General features: G+C 38.1%; 1 protein-coding gene across 1 annotated transcript in view; it reads right to left on the bottom strand.

Moving 5' to 3' along the window:
* Positions 1-1,167: 1,167 nt before the first annotated feature.
* The window catches only part of LOC101628363 (cell surface glycoprotein CD200 receptor 1-like), a 35,075-nt gene continuing 17,404 nt past the window's right edge, over positions 1,168-18,838 (bottom strand). The window contains 5 exon segments of the mRNA XM_012730511.1: positions 1,168-1,355; positions 7,187-7,435; positions 7,554-7,632; positions 7,634-7,869; positions 13,460-13,531. Of these exon segments, the coding sequence (XP_012585965.1) occupies positions 1,168-1,355; positions 7,187-7,435; positions 7,554-7,632; positions 7,634-7,869; positions 13,460-13,531 (824 nt within the window).

Raw genomic sequence — 18,838 nt, 5'->3', positions numbered from 1 at the left:
TTGAGCCTTTTTCCCCCCTTTACTTGTAAAGTTCTCAAGTTGCTCTTGGTTAGTCCCATGGCTTCCCTCAACAGATGTGGAGACGATCATTTATTTCCTCTCAGTGATTATTGTACCTCTAAAGAGCTCTCAGTATGTGGGTGCAGCAGAATGACTGGAAATGGGAATATGTCTGTGGCATGCACATGTGGGAGAGGAACTTTTGGGGAGAGTACATGTCAAGATTTTCCTACACATCTTTGTGTGCACTGGAAAGCAGGGGGTGAATAACGAGCATAACCACCTTCAAAACTTTCTATTCAAGTGGGAAAGAGCAAGAATTATTTTCATATTTCATGAAGAGAAACTAAGAAAAGGAGAAGTGTCTCAAGTCTGCCAGCGTGACCCTGTTCAGCAACTGAGCCACCACCCTCCTGAGATCAGTGACACCATCAAGCAGACCCACACCTCTCCAGGCCGAGCTCCCTGGCCACTGCTTCTCCACTGTGTATAAACCAATGTTCTTGGCTCCTCATAGGATCTAAAAGTCTGTGCTGGGTGAATCAGTCAGAGGATTTGGACATTCTGTTCAGCAAACATTATAAATTCAAGATTTGCTGGATCTGCAAAACTCTGCTGGCATTCTTAAAACAATAGCAGTCTACTGTCCCCAGTTGACTTCATGAAATGTAGAACTTGTGTGAAGAGACACTGTGGACAGTTTCCTCATTACCCTAAAACAGTCAGACCATATTGCAATGCTCCCCCTCCCACCTTGGCCTCTTTCTAGCATGCCGTTCTCCCTGCCCTGGTCCGCCTGAGAGGCAACATTCCCACACATCTTTTAAAATGCAGTTGGACTGTTGTCAACTTCTTCATCCTAGCTTTACATGAGTTCTCCAGTCTACTTTTTTAGCAAGACCCCACTTTTGTTCACATCTTCGCTCTCTCTGCTCCCCACCATGTCGCTGGTGAAAGATACAGACTTAAGCCCAGCTGCACTGGTCCAGGCAGCATAAGCTTTGCTAGAGATTCAGTAAAGAACTGTCACGTGGCCATGTCATTCAGACAGGAGAATGGCCATAAGAGGACTCTCAGTGAGATGGGGGTTGGGGAAGCCATGGTCAGTCCTCCTCCTCTGGGCGTGCTCTACCTGACTGTGACCTTGGCAAGGCTGCCTTATTCTCACTATCTACCAAGGATGAAACCAACGCAGATGATGGCAGAACAGAGAAGTGGAATCAACACAGGGCCTTCCAGGAGCTGTTGACGAGCCGTTAAAGCTGGATATCTTCTAGTGTAAGATGATTTGTGTCCTTTTTCATTCATCCAGAGCTCTATTTTCCATTTCTTGCAATCAAAAGCCTTTTCCTGAACTACATGCCATGTACATATTCAATCAGAATGAGTATAGTTTTGTTATAGCATTAAAATTGGGTTGTAGTGATCTGCTGGTATTTCTCTCTTCCTCATTATGAAAATTTCAAAAACCACATTTCATTGACTTTTGATTCATACTTTGCTTGACTTTATTTTTAGAGTTTAGAATAGTGTCTGATATATACCAAGTATTTAACAAATACCTGAGTGAGTGCCTGAATTTATTCATATTATATCTAACAGTGCTATATGCATAAGCTACTTAATTAATCACTCAAGACAATTCAAAGCTATGCTCAACCCTGCTGGCACAAATTTCATTCTGCCCATAATAAAATTTGTTGTCCTTTGTCCCCCCTTTAGTTGTATGCTCTGTCTGGGTGCATGTGGCAAAAGATGGTGACAGACAGAAGTATAGCCCTCAGTGTGGACATAAAGGCCAGCAAATACTGCCCCAAAAGTACAGCTGGACATCCAGCCAAAATAGGAAAAATAATGGAGAGAGCTCACTGGTTCCTAAGAAGAGGAGAAAATGTTCTTGGAATTTACGAATTTCTGGGTATCCCTGGTTCATTCTTTGTTTATTTCTTTTGGTTCAGAAAATTGTAAGCCTACATGCATAGCAAAGAAGGCAGGTTAAAATGTTCTAATCAAGCCAGGATCTTCAAAAACTATTCTTCTCTCTGCTACCAGGATATGGTATATTTAAAAGTTCAGAGTTCAAATAATAACTATATAGGTAGACAGTGAAATTCCTATTCTAATCTTTTATAATTCCTAATAGTATATAAGAGGTCTAGATTATTAAACAAATCTGATCCTTTTATGTTGAAATCAAACAACTCCAATTCTGGCCACTGCAACTTTGGGAAGTTCAGCGCCTGCCATGGCATTTTGAAGATGCCCACAGTGTTTGCCAACCCTGTGGGTTTATGCATCTATTGATGACTAAACTTGAAACCCCAAACCAATTCTAAGTCATCCTTGGTTCTTATGGTGACTTCTGCCCACTGCTGCCCTCTTTCATCCTCTTCATTCATGTCTGAGCTTCGTTGATCACGTAAAGGCAATCATATGTAAATATTGCATTAACAGAGATGCATCCTGAATTCTAAAAATTTTCAATGAATTTTTCAACATCACTGAAATTTGTGACTAGTAAACTTTTTCTTTTGTTTCTTCTGCTGCTTGATTCCTCAAGGATTCCTTAAAATTCCTACCTCTGAGTTCAGAGAGAACACTTTTTTTTTAATTACACTGATCATTAAACTCCCTTTATCTTGACCTCTCCAATACATCCCACAACCAGGGCTCTCCCTTCCCTTTCTAAACAGTGATTTACTTCATAAAACAAACTCCTCCCATCTTCCTCTTCTCTTATTTCCAGATTGTAGAAAGGCAGTAATATTTAAAGCAGCATTGTCAAAAGTATCTTCACAGCAATTGTAGTCTCACATTTTTTATTTGATGTCATTGCTATATAGTGACATTCAATTAGTTGTTAACAATAATGTCCAATTCTTTCTTGAAGAAATTTAACATCATGACTGTTTGACCCATTTTTTCTCTTTGTGATCCATATGTCCCAATATATCCCAGTTTTCACTCCAACAGACTAAACTGTGAAATTCAGTCTGTGAGTGCTCTCACCAGCAAAGCAGGGATCTCTAACTGGTTTTTTAGTAGCCAACTATAGACTCAACTAGTTGAATTTCAGTTTCTTCTGGTGTAACATGAGGAAGTTGACCTGGTTTATCTTTAGTTTCCTTCTAGCATTAGAAGATCATCAGGCAAGAGAGATGGGGTTGGACTCAAGAAGCAGATTGTCTTTGTTGTTCAACCCAATCTGCTGCCATGATTTTTGCAAGCGCTCTTCGCTAACAAGTGACTGGGTGATTGCAGCTCTCTACTAAGTGAGTAGTGCTAACCCTAGCTTAACCACTGAGAAAGCCTCACATTTCCCCATTCCTTTAGGCAAGATTTAACGCCCATCCCTATTTTGTGTTTCTCCTAAAATTAAGTGACATAGGGACTTTCCCTGGTGGTGCAAGGGGTTATGACTCAGTACTGCAAGCTGGCCATAGCCGCTTCAGTGCAAATTCGATCCCAGCCTGCCCCAGAGGTGAGCCACTTGGTGTGGCAGACCTCTCCTGACCCGCACACTGCTCCCATCAGCAGTGTACTTCAACAATCTGCCTGCCTGTTCTGCTCCCCACTCTATCTCTGGTGAAGCCTCTCACCACCTCTACACCTTTGGCTTGTACTCCAATTCTGTATGAATAAATAAATCTTGAAAAAAAAAAAAAGCAAACAGCAATATATATACATATATATTAAGTGGCAGCACAATTCGCCTTAATTTTAATTTAAATCATTTTTCTCATCTTTCCATTATTATTTCAAAACTACTGAAGAAGACCTAAAGAATTAGTAAATGGAAAGACAATTACATGGAAAAAAAGTAAAAATTCAGAATTATTGTCTGAGGTGAGTAGGTTTCTTTTTACTTCAAAATGCTAAAAGAATTACGTTGAAGCACCATCTAGTGGTTCTCAATTATTTTTTGCCTAAAGTTGGTCCCTCAATTTCAAACCTAAATTAATCCTGTTGCATATATACTTGTGTATGTGTGTGTGTATATATATATATGTGTCTGTGTATGTGTGTTTATAATATATGAAACACTCTTCCAATGTAACAGCATCCAGAAAACCAAGCAATGGGAATAGAACATGCATTCAGATTAATCTGTTGGAGCCACTCAAATGGAACAACACAATAGAGCCCACGGATGCAGTTCCTCTGCTTCTTCTATCCATCCCTCCCTAAGAGCACATAATACAGATATCTTTCTGCTCCATGTATATGTCTTCATGTGTCAAAAGACTGATTATAAAATGATCTCTGCACACCCCATAAGCCCATAGCATACCTTGAGCTTAAGTAACCAGCAATCCTTCCGCAACTGTCTTAGAGATGCCCCTCATCCCTTTGATTACTATCTTCTGAAGTTATCTCTACTTCATTATTGCAAGAGGAAGAAAGAAAATGGGCCAGGAAAATGCACCTGAATCAAACATAACCCATTTTTGTGAGATGGACAGCTAACCTTGAGATTAGCAAACTGGTATCAATCAGGATTAAATTCAGCTGCATATGGAGCAAACCCCCAAATAATAGTGGCATGGACAAAATAATTTATTTTTTCATACAAAGACATGTACAGATAGGTCATCTAGGCTCTGGATGGCTCCTCCACAGGCATCTGGATCCAGGATGCTTTCATCTTTCTTTTTCACCTTAGTGAGTAGCTTCTATCCTCAGTGTCAGTGAAGATAGGATTTCAGTATTCAGGGGCTCTAGAAGATGTTGGAAGCTTATCGAGAACCCTTTTTCTTACTACCATTAATCCATTCTAATTTACACTGTATATTAGAAAGAGAATTGAGACAGGGAAACTCTAAAAGTTGCAGCACAATTGCCGATGAATGTAACAGCTCCTTACTAGGAATCAACATCTAATTTCTTAAAAATGCAGGTACTGGGCCCTCCCTGGTGGTGCAGTGGGTTAAATCACAGCACTGAGAAGCTAAAACCACCTCAGCATGAGTTCGAACCCCGCCTGCCCTGGAGGTGACCCACATGGAACGGAAGACCTCTCAAGACCCGCCTGCTGCTCCCCTCAGCAGTGTACTTTGTCATTCGGCCTGTTCTGCTCCCCACTCTGTCTCTGGTGAATCCTCTCACTACCTCCGCACCTCTGGCCTGTCCCCCAGTTCTGTATGCATAAATAAATAAATAAATAAATATTTTTTAAAAAATGCAGGTACTGCTAAAATGAATCTCAGTCTCTTATTTCAGAAATAAAACTGCCCCACTAATCACTATGGGTGTGGGTGGTCAGCTACCTGCTGACTGGGGCAGTGTTTATAGTGGCCACTGCAACATTGATTACAGTGGAAACAAGTCAGAAGGAGGCAACATCCAAAGACATCCTCCCCCACGTAGACAAACTGCATAGCATTGCTATTTGCCTTTTGCTGAACTATCTTCCTCTTTGGGGTGAGGAGTGGGGTTGTTTCTTATTTGCAGCGAGAACTCACTGGGGCAAAGGGGAAAGTAGATGAGTCATTCTAAGCATTTAGGTGGCAGACAGCAAGCTTCTGCATATGTACATGTAAGTGTGTAGGCTAGGAGTATGAAACAGGCCTAGCCAACTATCACTTTGATTCTCATAAACAAAAAGGTAACAAAGAGCAACAAGAGCAATTGAGCTAGATGTTGAGCTTGAAGACTGATTTTGAAGACTGGTTGCTTTTTTTGGTGCTATCTCGTCAAATCTAAGTTGTCTTTCAGATATTTTTGTTTGTTTTCATGCTCTAGGAAAAAACATAAAATATGCAATTAGGAATAGTAATAGCCCTCAGAAGCAGAAAAACTGGAGAGTAAGCATTTCAACTCCATCATCACTTTATTTCCCCCACAGAGTTCTCAAAGTGGAGTCTAGGACAGATCTCTCTTAGGGAAAAGCTACCAAGACGCGAGAGTCTTTGCCACAGGCCACAGGCACCTCTGTCTGGGCACTCAGCTCCCAACAAACTCTCTATGTGGAAGGGGAGGGTGAGTCAAGGGAACACAGAGAAGCTGACAAAAATGTGTAAGCTTTTCTCAAGATATTGAGAATTCAGTTGTAAGATGATGCTTCTCTCTAATGAACCTATACTTCTCACTTTTCATTTCCTACCTGCAACCATCAACCCTCAGGAAGGAGACAAATTCCACAATGACCAGGATGACCAAAAAAAGACAGAATTTCATACTGAGGAAGATCAATAGGGCTGGCACTGCATATCCTGGGGGTTCTGAGAACTTCAAGCACAGGAAACGCAAGCAGAATTGAAGAATCATTTCCAAGATTGTTCTAACAAGTTAACTTCAGTAGTTTGAAAAAGCCTTTTAATAAGTTCCTGAAAGTTCACATACTCTACATACTATGATAAATAAAATACCTTCTAGCTTACAGTTCTACTGGTATGATACCGTTTTCTCATGATGGTCTGGGCACCATATCTCTGTTTTGCACATGTTATTTTTTTAATATGTATTTCCTGAATGAATAAATATAGAGCTAGCATTGCTAGTACCTCTTAATTTTATAAGAAGAAAAAAGGAATTGTACTTTATAACTTTCTGTGTAAACATTACTCTTTGGGGGCAGGATTTCTCATATTTGGGCACTATCTGATAATACTTTCACTCAGTGAAGTGATTTTGCTCCTTCCATAGGGTATTTTATGTCTTCTACATTCATCTGTAAAATGGTCAAGAGAACTGTTGAAAGGTAAAATGAGACTGGGATCTCCCTGCTGGTACAGGCATTAAAGTCAATGCTTTTTAGCTTTCACAGCCACTGCAGCATAAATTAGATCGCCGGGCAGGGAGGTGACCCACAGGGCACAGCAGCTTTCTCCTGATCTCCCACTGCTCCCCTCAGCAGTGTATTTCAGTAGATCTGCCTGTTCTGCTCCCCACTCTGTCTCTGGTGAATCCTCTCACTCCTCGGCACTCACACCTTTGGCTTATACCCCAGTTCTTGTATGCCCAAATAAATAAATGTTTTTTTAAAAAGATATTATTGAGCTAAATCGTCCATTTAACAAAAGAACATAAGCAGTTCTCTAGCATATTATTTCATTTCCCAATTAAGATTTAGAAAATATCTACAAATTAGAGCTAAAATTTTTTTACCTGAAAATAACTATTCATTATTTTCTTCAGCGTTCAAGGCTAGCATCACATTCACTACTCTAAAGGAAACAGGCCTTACCTTGACTAAGCTCTATGGACAGGCTCTTGTTGCCAGTCAAATGGAAAACAGAGCGGTACACAGCAGACACATCCCCTTCTGCCCAGTGGCACGTACTCTGGACAGTCACAGTGTCATTGTCCCACGGCTCTTCCTCAGTGACACAGTCTCCCCCTGGGGTCCAGGAGATCCGTGCTGCCGGCTTCCCCGCGACTGCCTTGCAGACTGTCGTTCTGTTCTTGCCCAGGTCCAGGCTCACCTTCGGGGGCACTGCAGAGAAGCAGGGGAAATGCTTCAGTCTTTACACAGGGGATATGGAATTTAGAGAGACGTTTGTCTCAGCCCCTATCGGGCTATCTGAAACACCTCAGCCTCTGGTGTTCCTTACCTGACACCTGGAGGTGATATCCATAGCGGAAATTCCCCTCAGCTGTTACCAATTCACAAGTGTAATTCCCATCGTGAGTTGAGGGACACTGGATCAATCTGCACGGCAGGGTTCTGGTCACGTCCGGAGATCCAGGTTATTCTCGGGTCAGAACAGTTTCCTTCTTTGGTCTCTCTTCTATCTTCCCTGTAGACTTTGGTGCAGGGAAGCCTGTTTCTGAGGAATATTATCCATGTTACCAACATAAGGCTGCCCTGGACCGGAGGGCAGCAGAACACTACCTTTGTACCCTCTAGTGCAGGCTGGGGTCTGTTAGCTAGACACACACACAAAAGGAGAATAAACATTTGTCAATGCTTTTTAAATGATCTTACTCAAAGTCACATAAAAGCCTTTCTTGAATAAATATTTTACCCATTTCAGATCTAAAAAGATAATTAAAGTCAAGTGATTTTCCTTAAGGTAATCATACTTTTACATGCAAGAAAATGTCTTTCTAGTTTCATCACATGGACTAGTAAAAAGGCCATGTATTCAAGTGTTAAAGTTTCATAAAATTGAATATTTTGTTGATTTATCAAAGACATTCTTAAGCTGTGTACCAGTAAAAACTACCATTACTTTAATGCAGATCATTGCCTATTGTGGGCTAAATTATGTCCCCCCCCCCAAAGTACACATGCTGAAGTGTTAACTTCTAGTATCTCAAAATGTGACCTTATTTGGAAGTGGGGTCATTGCAGATATAATTAGATAAAATGTGGTCACTGGAGTAAATCTCTAATCCAATATAACTTACACATCTTACAAAATGGGGAAATTTGGACACAGATGTGCACAGAGGAGGACACCATATTAAACTGAACTTATGTTACCACGAGCACCAAAGGAATGACAGAAGATAGAAGAAAATATTAAATTCTGGGCTGTGTGTCTGTGGGGCCTCACCCACATGCTGAAAATTCAGTTGTACTGCAGGCACACACAAAAGGGTCAATAATGGGTTTATTTACAAAAGGGGAAGGGATTAGGAAACAACCCAGGGAAAGAGAAGGGAATACAAAGTAACTGGAATACCTTACCTGCTCAGCTGACTGAAAACACCCAGTCACATGGTCTGGAGAGCTATTTCCCAAGCGAGAGAGAGCGAAACGCAATCACACCCTATTTATCCCCCCAATATCCCAGAATTCCTACTAGCTCCACCCTGGAGTCCTCGCAATTCTCTCCCTGGTGCTGCTGGGAGTTGTAGTTTCCAATCACAAGAGTAGGGGATAGAGTTCAGAAAGCTGGAGTAGGGGGTGGGGTCCACAAGACTCTGCACAGAGCTCCTTTAGGACATCCTTCCCCTTAACATTTCCTCAGAGTGAACTTGGCCAGGCTAACACCTTGATGAGATAACAAATTTCAGTTGCCAAAGCACTCAGTTTGGTATTTTGTTATGGCAATCTTAGCAAACTAACAGTCTATGTCTGATGTTACTGACATCAAAGGGGCAGTGATTAAAAAAAAAACAACTAACCACTTCATTGAGATATAAGTGACCTGTAAAAAGATACATACATATGAATATACATATAAATATATCCATGAAATGATTGCCACCATCAAAACAGAAGACATAGCCATCATCATATCCAAAATTTCTCCTGTCCTCCTTTGTTGCTATTATCATTATTATTGTATGTGATGAGAACTATTAATATGATCTAGTCCTTAGGAAATTTCCAGCATACATATAGTATTTCAATATAACACAGAAAATCTCCAAAACTTGTTTATCTTGCATGATTGAAACTTCATACACTTTGGCCATCATATCTCCAACTCCCACTTCCCCAGTCCCTCACACTCACCATCTACTCTCTACTTCTGTACATTTGTCTATTTTACATTCCAAGTTTATGTAAGATGATAAATGTAAGTCTTTCTATAAATGACTTTTTTATCATTCAGTATGATGTCCTCCAGAGCCATCCATATTTGCTAACGGCAAGAATGCCCTTTACTCCACATGCTTTGCCAACTCTTTTGATGTTTGTTTTTTTTATAATAGCCTTCCTAAAAGGTGTGAGATAATATCTCATTGTGATTTTTTTTAAAGATTTATTTATTTATGCATACAGAATTGGGGTACAGGCCAGAGGTGCAGGGGCGGTGAGAGGATTCACCAGAAACAGAGATGGGAGCAGACCAGGCGGACTAACCAAGTGCACTGCTGAGGGGAGCAGCGGGTGGGTCAGGAGAGGTCTGCCACGCCATGTGGTCACCTCCGGGGCAGGCGGGAATCGAACTCATGCAGAAGTGGCTTTAACTTCTTAATGCTGTTATTTAACCCACTGTGCCACAAGGAGGGCACCTCATTGTGATTTTGATTAGAACTTTCTTGGTGATTAGTGAGGGGTAGTTCTTTTGTTAATCTTGTTCACCATATATATGTCTTCATTGGAGATACATGCATTCTGGTCCTTTATCCATTGTTTAGATAGATATAGGTTATTTTGCTTCTGAGTTGTAGAATTTCCTTATATATTTTAGATATTAAGACCCTCATAAAATATGTAATTTAAAAATATATTGTCCCATTCAGTAGATATGTTTTTATTTATTTGATTGCTCCCTTTGTTATGCAGAAACACTTTAATTTTATGTAATACCACTTGTTTTTTTCTTTCATTGCTTATACTTTTGATATTATATTAAAAATACATTGCCAAGACCAATGTTAAGGGGCTTTTCTTCTAAGAGTTTTGCAGTTTCAAGGCTTAGATTGAAGTCTTTAATATATTTTCCATTGATTTTTATAATCGTATAAAATACATCCTGTTCTCAGCTTAGGTAGTTGCTGGTAAAATGAGTCAGACAATCCTTCTGTTCTCTCTCTTTGTAAATAAACCTTTTTCTTTCTTTCTTTCTCTTTTTATTTCTGTGTGTCTGCTTTTGAGTTTTGCCTAAGTTCCTAGGCACAAGAGTGAAGAGTCACAAACGACCACCCCCATTTCCACCAGGGTTGCTCTGAAACAATACCATAAAGAGATTTAGAGTAAAACAAAAAACTAAGGGTGAAACACCATACCTCTGGAAAGAGATGTATGCTACTTACCCTTCTTTTAGTACCCTGACTTTCTTGCAGTCTTCAAATTTCTCCTGGAACATTTCCTTTAGAACTTCAGCCTTTAGTTCTTCAAAAGAACTAAACTATTAGTGGTTATGATTCATCCCTCCCTTATAATTTACCTCAGAATAATCCCCAAGCATCAAGAAGATGCCATAAATAAGCAAGTGTTTAAGACATAAATTTCAAATGTTCAAACACTAACTCTGCTCTTTATTAATCATGTGGAAATTAATTGTCATCTCCCTTCAGGAAAAAAAAAATGTGGGTATGGAAATGTCTATCTCATTAAAATACTATAAGGATTAAAATATCTGAAAAGCAAAGTTGTTTCAATAAATATTAGTGCTCTCATTTGTTTTCCCTACCCGTGCAGTTAGTCATAAATGCCAGCACTTCTCAAGCTTTTAGCAACCTTCTATTACTAAGTAGACTCAGCACATACTGAAACTATTAACTTCAATCTGAGGCATTGGTTGTTATATGAGGAAAATGGATCACTAAACTGTTTTTTGTTTACATTTATCTTGATAGCATTTCTTAATATTCTTTGTAACATTCAAGTGTGATTTTAAAAATATGCCCAGGAATAAACAATGATTTTATAACCAATGAATTATGCTAATTATCTGGTATTGAGAAAGTAAAATTCATGGCAATTGAGCATTTGCAACATAGTTCATTCAAGCTCTCAGAAAAACTTGATGTCACATGACTTTTAACAAAAGTTCTAGACATTCTTGTGATGGGTCATCTTCTCTTCTTTCGGATTTCCCTCTTTTGAAATGAAAATGGAAATCCTATGTCTGACCTACTGTTATACTTTAAAAGCATATAACTTGTCTTTTCTTACCACACACAGCTGATGATGAATTTTGCCTCAGGATGAATGCTACCTCCAGTAATTCTCACTTATCAATAGACCTAATTTGGGTAACATTTAGATAGGCTTTGGATGTTAGACTTTATAGTTGATTCTGTAATGAGTTAAGGCTTTGGGGGAATATAAGTTGTAATGAATGTATTTTGCATGTGAAAAGAACATGGATTGGGGCAGGGCCAGTGTGGGAATATATGTGTATCCCCACAAAATTTATGCATTGAGGCCCTCTCAGTGGGGCGGTATTTGCAAATGGGACCTGTAAGAAAATAATTCAGGTTACATATGGGGCTTTGATTTAATAGTCTCAGGGTGTTCATAAGAAGACACACCAGAGAGCTGACTTGTTCTCTCCTCAATCACACACCAAAGTGAGGCCAGCTAAGACATAGCAAGAATACAGCAAATCACCCAGAGAGCCCACACCAGAAACTGAACCATGAACATGGATTTGTACTCTCCAGACTTTAAGAAAGTAAATGTCTCTTGTTTAAACAACCAGCCTGTGCTATTTTGTTTGCTAACCTATGCTGACCAAGACAATTTTTGTGTGTGTGTATGTGTGTGTATGTGTGTGTGTGTGTGTGTGTACAGGTGCTAGGTAAAACAGTCACATTTCCTGACTTCAGGGGAAACACTTTCATTTCTTATCACTAATCATGGTATGTTTATTGGTTTGACTTGGAAATTGTTATCATGTTATGGATTTTTTATGGTTATGAATTGATGGTAAATTGTAGCAAACATTTTATGATACATATTGAATGTTTATGAACTATTTTTTCTCCTGTACTCCAGTAATGAGGTGAAATATGATAAATTGTTTAATAACAACTATTTTGTTCTTGAAAATTTTACTTGAACAATTTTTTGAATACTTTATATATTTGATGTGCTAATATTATATATATTCAGATTTTTGCATCTACATTTACAAGAAAAACTGGCCTAGAAATGTGTTTTATATGACAACTTCATCAGAATTTGGTATCAGAATTGTGCTTATAAAAATTCCAAGACTTTTCTCCTTTCTTTATGCTATTCCTTAAATGTTCAAGGAATGTGAAAGATTTCTCATATGTAGCAGCCTGAGGCCATATATTTTCTGACAATAACTCTCAATTTCTTGCTTGAACCAAGTTGGTAATTTAGATTTCCCTTAGAAAATTTTTTTTATTCAAAAAGTGTTTTATTTAATAACAGTGACTTCTACAATATATTCTCATATATTTCTATGCGTGCGGTTATGTCTATTTTCTCACCATGTTTTGTACATTTGTGAATTTCCTTTTTTCTACCATTTAAACTATTAGGCTCTTTTCCCACCAAAAATGTTATTAGAATTATCTATAAATTTTCATTGTCTAGTCTTCATTCATCAATTCCTTTGAGTTCATACCTACTCTTGTTCCATATTCCACCAGTTGACTACAATTTGACTTTTCTTGTTCACTTCTCACAACAGGTAAATTAAACTCCTAAACCCCAGGCTCCTTCCATTGGCTGAAGCCTTCTCTCTACTTTGTACCTTAGCCCACAAGTGAATCCTTGCTCTACTTTCCCCATCATGTTTGCCCTACGGGCTCCTCCTAGAACTACCTCAAAAACTTACTCTCTCTAATACATCAATTTTACTCTCTCTAATACATCAATTTTGGTGATAGAACTCATCTTAGTATGCTTTGTGATATAATTATTGTATACTTCTCTGCTCCAAGATGAGACTATGTTGACCAATTCTCAGTAATAATGAACAACCTATAGGGTTTTGTTGTTGCTGTTATTATTCAATTAAATTGGCTAAATTGATCTTCAAGCAATAGTGAATAGAATCTCACAGATCAAATTGTCATATAAATGTTTCTGTCAATGGTCCAAGCCTCCCAAACAAGTAATAAATAAGCACTTTACCTTCAGCAGGTGATTCTGAAGGTACCTTCATTTGCTGATTCTGAATTTGTGTCACCAGGTGTGAATTATTACCTGCAGACAGAAAATATTCAGAGAAGAAATACAGAGAAAAATAAAAAATGTTATTAACTAAAATGATGCAACATCCCCTGATTTCATATAAGATAATAACAAAACAAAATCAGTTCCTTAAATTAACTACACAAAAAGCTACAAAAGCATTTATATGAGAGAAAATAGAAATGATAACATAACTGGGTAAAAACATTGTTAGGTTTTTAAAAGATGATTTATACAGCTATGAATAAATGATTAATTCAATGTCATTATAACAAATCAGGACTCTATGAGTATTTTACTAAACATGCCCACCTTCAATCAGTAGGAGAATTCAGGATTGTAGGCCCAGGAGTTAAGTTCCATTTCTAGAGTTACTGTGGAAAAGATAAGCAAAAATTCTCCTCCTAAAAACGTACTTAGAGATGTGAAATACAATAACCCTTATTTCAAAGCCTAACTACATCTACAAAACAGTAAGAGCAATTACCTAAGGCCAAAAATGATGAGGGGGTAGGAAATCATGAACCCATTGCTGATCTATTACTAACACTATTATACACTACCACTCAAGTCTTGGGGTGGCCATTTGTTGATAATTTACTACAATGTAGTGTAATGAAATTAGTTACTGCCTCCTAATTACACTGGAGAAAGTAGGGTGAGGAAGCTTAGTTCAGTGCTTTAAATTCCCAGCTCAAGCTCTGCATAAATGACTAGAAAACATCTGTGTCTTCTCTGAAAGTAAATCTTAACTCTTGTAACAACAGGTCTGAGATTTCTGAAATAGCAAATCTTATGTGGCCAAATTACAGCGGATTCCTAAACTGACAGAGTATTTTCTCTAAAGTTCAGGTAGAAATGTGACCCTAAAAACTGGAATTAGGGCATATGAACAGATCCAAGTGTTTTGGGGGACATCAAACTCCCAAATTCTGCTGAGTCTTCTTTACCTATAGAAGCCATCTTCTACTCCTGTCTGAAGAGGTCAAGCAAACTGTATTTGAAGAACATCTAACAGATTCCTGTAAAGGTAGATGTTTTGAAAGACACTGTTGTTTGCTTCAGGAATTTCCTTCAAGACCTATAGCTAGAATCAAATCCCAACAGGTTTCAGGAGCGAGGCACAAAGTATGACCCACAGGAGGTGCATGGCACACCAGAAAAACTATACAATTTCTTTCCAGTTTGTGAAGTTATAAATCTGGAGGATATTTGCATATGGGGTAATATGTATTAATGATGTGACATTCAAGTGAATGAAACATGACATTAAACCGGATTTCTTTTATTGATGTGGATCTACAAAGCAGAGATTTTCAACCAATGCTGTAACTTAAGGGTTAAGAAAGGGTTCTAACAGCTATTCATTTGTTGGGCTGAAACATGGACCTAATGATCATCTAAATTAAATAAAAATTGATGTCAGAACTGCTTTGGTCTACATAGGGGAAGGCACCTAGAAGCATAGAGAGATTGGATTTATCATGTAAGACCCGTTCATCTACCATAGGTGAACTTTCACCATTACTGTGAGAAATAAGTTTGTGAGGGAAACCCCAACATCCTTTAAGAGCTCTGTGGTTGCTCTTCTCTGTAAGATCAGAAATTATGGTAATAACTGTTGCCACTGAACTTGTACTCTTAAATACAAGAAAGATAATTGGATCTCAAGGTCATAGGGCTAAAGAATAGATAGTACTTTATTTCTGAAGACAAAATGAGTGTGGTTTTATAATGAACAGTGAAGTAAAGCAGTAATTTTAAAGAGCAGTAATCAGATCTATGGAACTGACTGGTTGATCAAGAGGTCTCTAAAAGCAAAACAGGTGGTCAGTATATTAGATTTCTTACATGATCTGCAAAAAGCATAAGTTCTAAGTTGAGTAAGCAGAAGACAAACTCCAGTTACAAAAACAGAGTCACAGTCCTCTATTCTGTTTTTGTTTCACATCTTTTAAAGATTTGTTTTTATTAGGCAGAAGTAGTTACATACTTCTTATGAATTGATGATGTTGTTAATAAATGTCCTTTGTTTCTGGTATTACTTTTGATCTAAAATTTAATTAATCTTATATGAAACTAGCCACTCCACCTTTTCTTTTGATTAGTATTATCATGGCATATATTTTCTATCTCTTTACATCTAAGCTAAACAATGTGCTTACATTTAAAGTTTCTAATAGTTCTCATGAATGTCTAATAGATAGCATTAATGGGGTCTTGTATTATTTTTAAAGATTTATTTATTTATGCATATAGAACTGGGGTACAGGCCAGAGGTACAGGGAAGATAATTTACCAGAGACAGAGTGGGGAAACAGAACAGGCCGACAGATGAAGCACACTGTGGAGGGGAGCAGTGGGGGGTAGGGGGGCAGTCAGCAGGGGTCTGCCATGCTATGTGGATCACCTCCGGAGCAGGCGAGATTCGAACTCATGCTGAAGTGGCTTAGCTTCTTAGTGCTGCGTTTTTACCCACTGTGCCACCAGGGAGGGCCCTGGGTCTTGCATTTTTGTTTAATTTTGCTAGAATGGAATTTATCCAGAGAAGTCAGAAGCAGACAATACTTTCTAAATGTTCTGAAGACATTCTCTTGACTAAAGAAGTGAGAAATACACTAAAAAAAGGGTATGAATGGAGAAAAAAACAAACATCTGTCATTATCAGGAAACTAACAGGTAGTTGTCTTTTGTAGGCTAGGATTGAAAATAAGGAATGTTGCTATGATAATGTGTCTCCTAAGCACAAAGAAGATAGAATTCTATAAAACCAGAGAAAAGGTGACAGCATTTAACAGTAAATGTAATTGCTATAAACAGTAACAAGACCAGAATGACAACCAAGTCACCCCGGCCTGCAGGATTGGTCATTAAAGCTAAAGAAACCTTAATTTTTTTAGGAGAAATCTAGAAGGGGAGCCAAAGAAGATATGGTTTGCCCTATGTAACTTACCTCAAAGATAAAAATGTATCTTAGTTAGTTTTGTTTGCCACAGTAAAAATCCCATAGACTGGATGGCTTAGACACAAACATTTAGCTTTCATAACTGTGGGGGTTGGGAAGGCTAAGATCAAGACACCAACACATATGGTCTGGTGAGAGCCCACTTCCTGATTTGTAGATGACTGCTTTTCAATGTATCTTGAGAAAGAGAACACACTTGTGTCTCTTATTAGTGTACTAATCACATCTACCTTCATGACTTAATTGCCTCCCAAAGGATCTGTTCCAAATTCCATCACATGTGTATTTAGATTGGGGATGAGACAGTCCACAGCAGTGAGTGAATGCCCAGGTGAGTTGTCATGCTCCATCATCCAGTTTCCATACTTGAGCCAGTTCTTTGATTTAGCTACATAGTCATAAGCTCAAACATCATAAGACCTTCACACATATACACACACAAACACACACATGAAAACCAAGAAATCATAAAATGAGAGAGTTCCCTTTTCATTGTCTTCTTGAAGAGAAAAAATGTTTCTAAACTTCAATTATAGGAATTGGTGAATGAATCAGATATTCAGAGATTTAATATGTTATAAAATAAAGATCTTTACAGACACCTCACCAAAGAAAATATAAAGATGACAAATACACATATGAGAAAACACTTCACATGGTATGTCATCAGTGAAATGCAAACTAAAATGATGAACACTACTATATACCTAATAGAATTGCCAAAGTTCAAAACACTGATAACAGAAAATACAGGAAAGAATGTGAAGTAACACAAATCCTCATTGACTGCTGATAGAAATGCACAGTGTACAGCAACTTTAGAGAGTTTGATGATTTCTTATGAAACTAGAATCTTACCAGTATGACCCAGCAAAAGCATTCCTTGGTATTTAGCCAACGGAATAGAAAATGCAAATACAAAAGCCTAAATAGGAATCGAAGTGACAGCACCTAAGTTCATAATTACCAGCACTCAGAAACACCCAAGGGGCCCTTCAGAATTAAAATGAGAAGAGCTGAGAAGTCATGAAAGACATAGAAGAAACTTTCATACATATGACTAACTGAAAGAAGCCGATCTGAAAAGACTACACCCTCTATGATTCCAACTATGAAAGAGACAAAACTAGAGAGACAAAATTAGGCCTATAAAATAAATCTATAGTTTTCCAGGGTTTAGAGGGGAGGGAAGATTTTTAAAGCAGTAACACTATTTGTATGATATAATAATGATGGAGATATGTTTTTTATATATTTTTTCAAATGCATAGATTTAATTTCAGAAAGTAACATTTCTGTAACTATGGACTTTGAGTGATAATTACGTAGGTTCATCAACTGCAACAAATATAACTCTGGTGGGAAATACTGATAACAGGCAAGTGCGGGGTCTGAGATCCAAGTGCAATCTCCACCTTCCTCTCAATTTTCCTGGGAACATAAAATATCTCTAAAATGAATTAGTTACATACATTTTTTTAAAGCTTTATTTATTTGTTCATACAGAACTGGGGTACCGGCCAGAGGCTCAGGGGCGGTGAAAGGCTTCCCTAGACACAGAGTGGGGAGCAGAACAGGCAAATCTACGAAGTACACTGCTGAGGGGAGCAGCAGGCGGGCCAGGAGAGGTCTGCCACGCCATGTGGTCACCTCCAAGGCAGGTGGGAATTGAACTCATGCGGAAGTGGCTTCAGCTTCTCAGTGCTGTGCTTTAACCCGCTGCGCCACCAGGGAGGGCCAGTTACATACATTTTTTAAAAAGTGTTTATAATCAGTGGGTGTTTTAACGTTATCAAATATTTCCAGTAATTTCACAGTTCTTCTACTCTAATTAGTGAAGAGTCAATTACATTAACAATTATTCTTTTCTATTACCATCTATTTCCTGCCAGAAACCTGCCAAATTTAAATATTTTTCAAGCCCTTTTCAGGAATTAAAATTTGTTACCCACTTTTCTTGAGTTGATCTTAAATGTTCCTCTCTCCACAATGTCTTTCCTATTTTCCAGGAACTGGATTTTCATCTTTTTCCTGTGAACTGCTTCTCTTCCACTTAACTAGATTAAAGTTAGTTTTCTCAGAATATTATCAAACATTTTTGGGATCACAACAAAAAAGACAAAAAGATTTCAGAGGTTTTATTCTGACTGCCTAACCTGCTCTAAACACAGCTACTCTGCTTATATGTTCCACCTGTTTTATAAAGAACTCTCTTGAGACCCTGAAATATTGACTTAGAATAATTATTTATCACTTATATATCTTACCTTTATCCTCATTTCCTAACAAAATTATGGCTATAGATTTTTTACTTCTATTTTAAAATTTAAAAACCAAGTAGAATTAGGTGTTAG

Source organism: Condylura cristata, unplaced genomic scaffold, assembly GCF_000260355.1.
Source record: "Condylura cristata isolate star-nosed mole 26May11 unplaced genomic scaffold, ConCri1.0 scaffold00003, whole genome shotgun sequence".
Lineage (NCBI taxonomy): Eukaryota > Metazoa > Chordata > Mammalia > Eulipotyphla > Talpidae > Condylura > Condylura cristata.
This window is presented reverse-complemented; position numbering and strand designations above follow the sequence as displayed.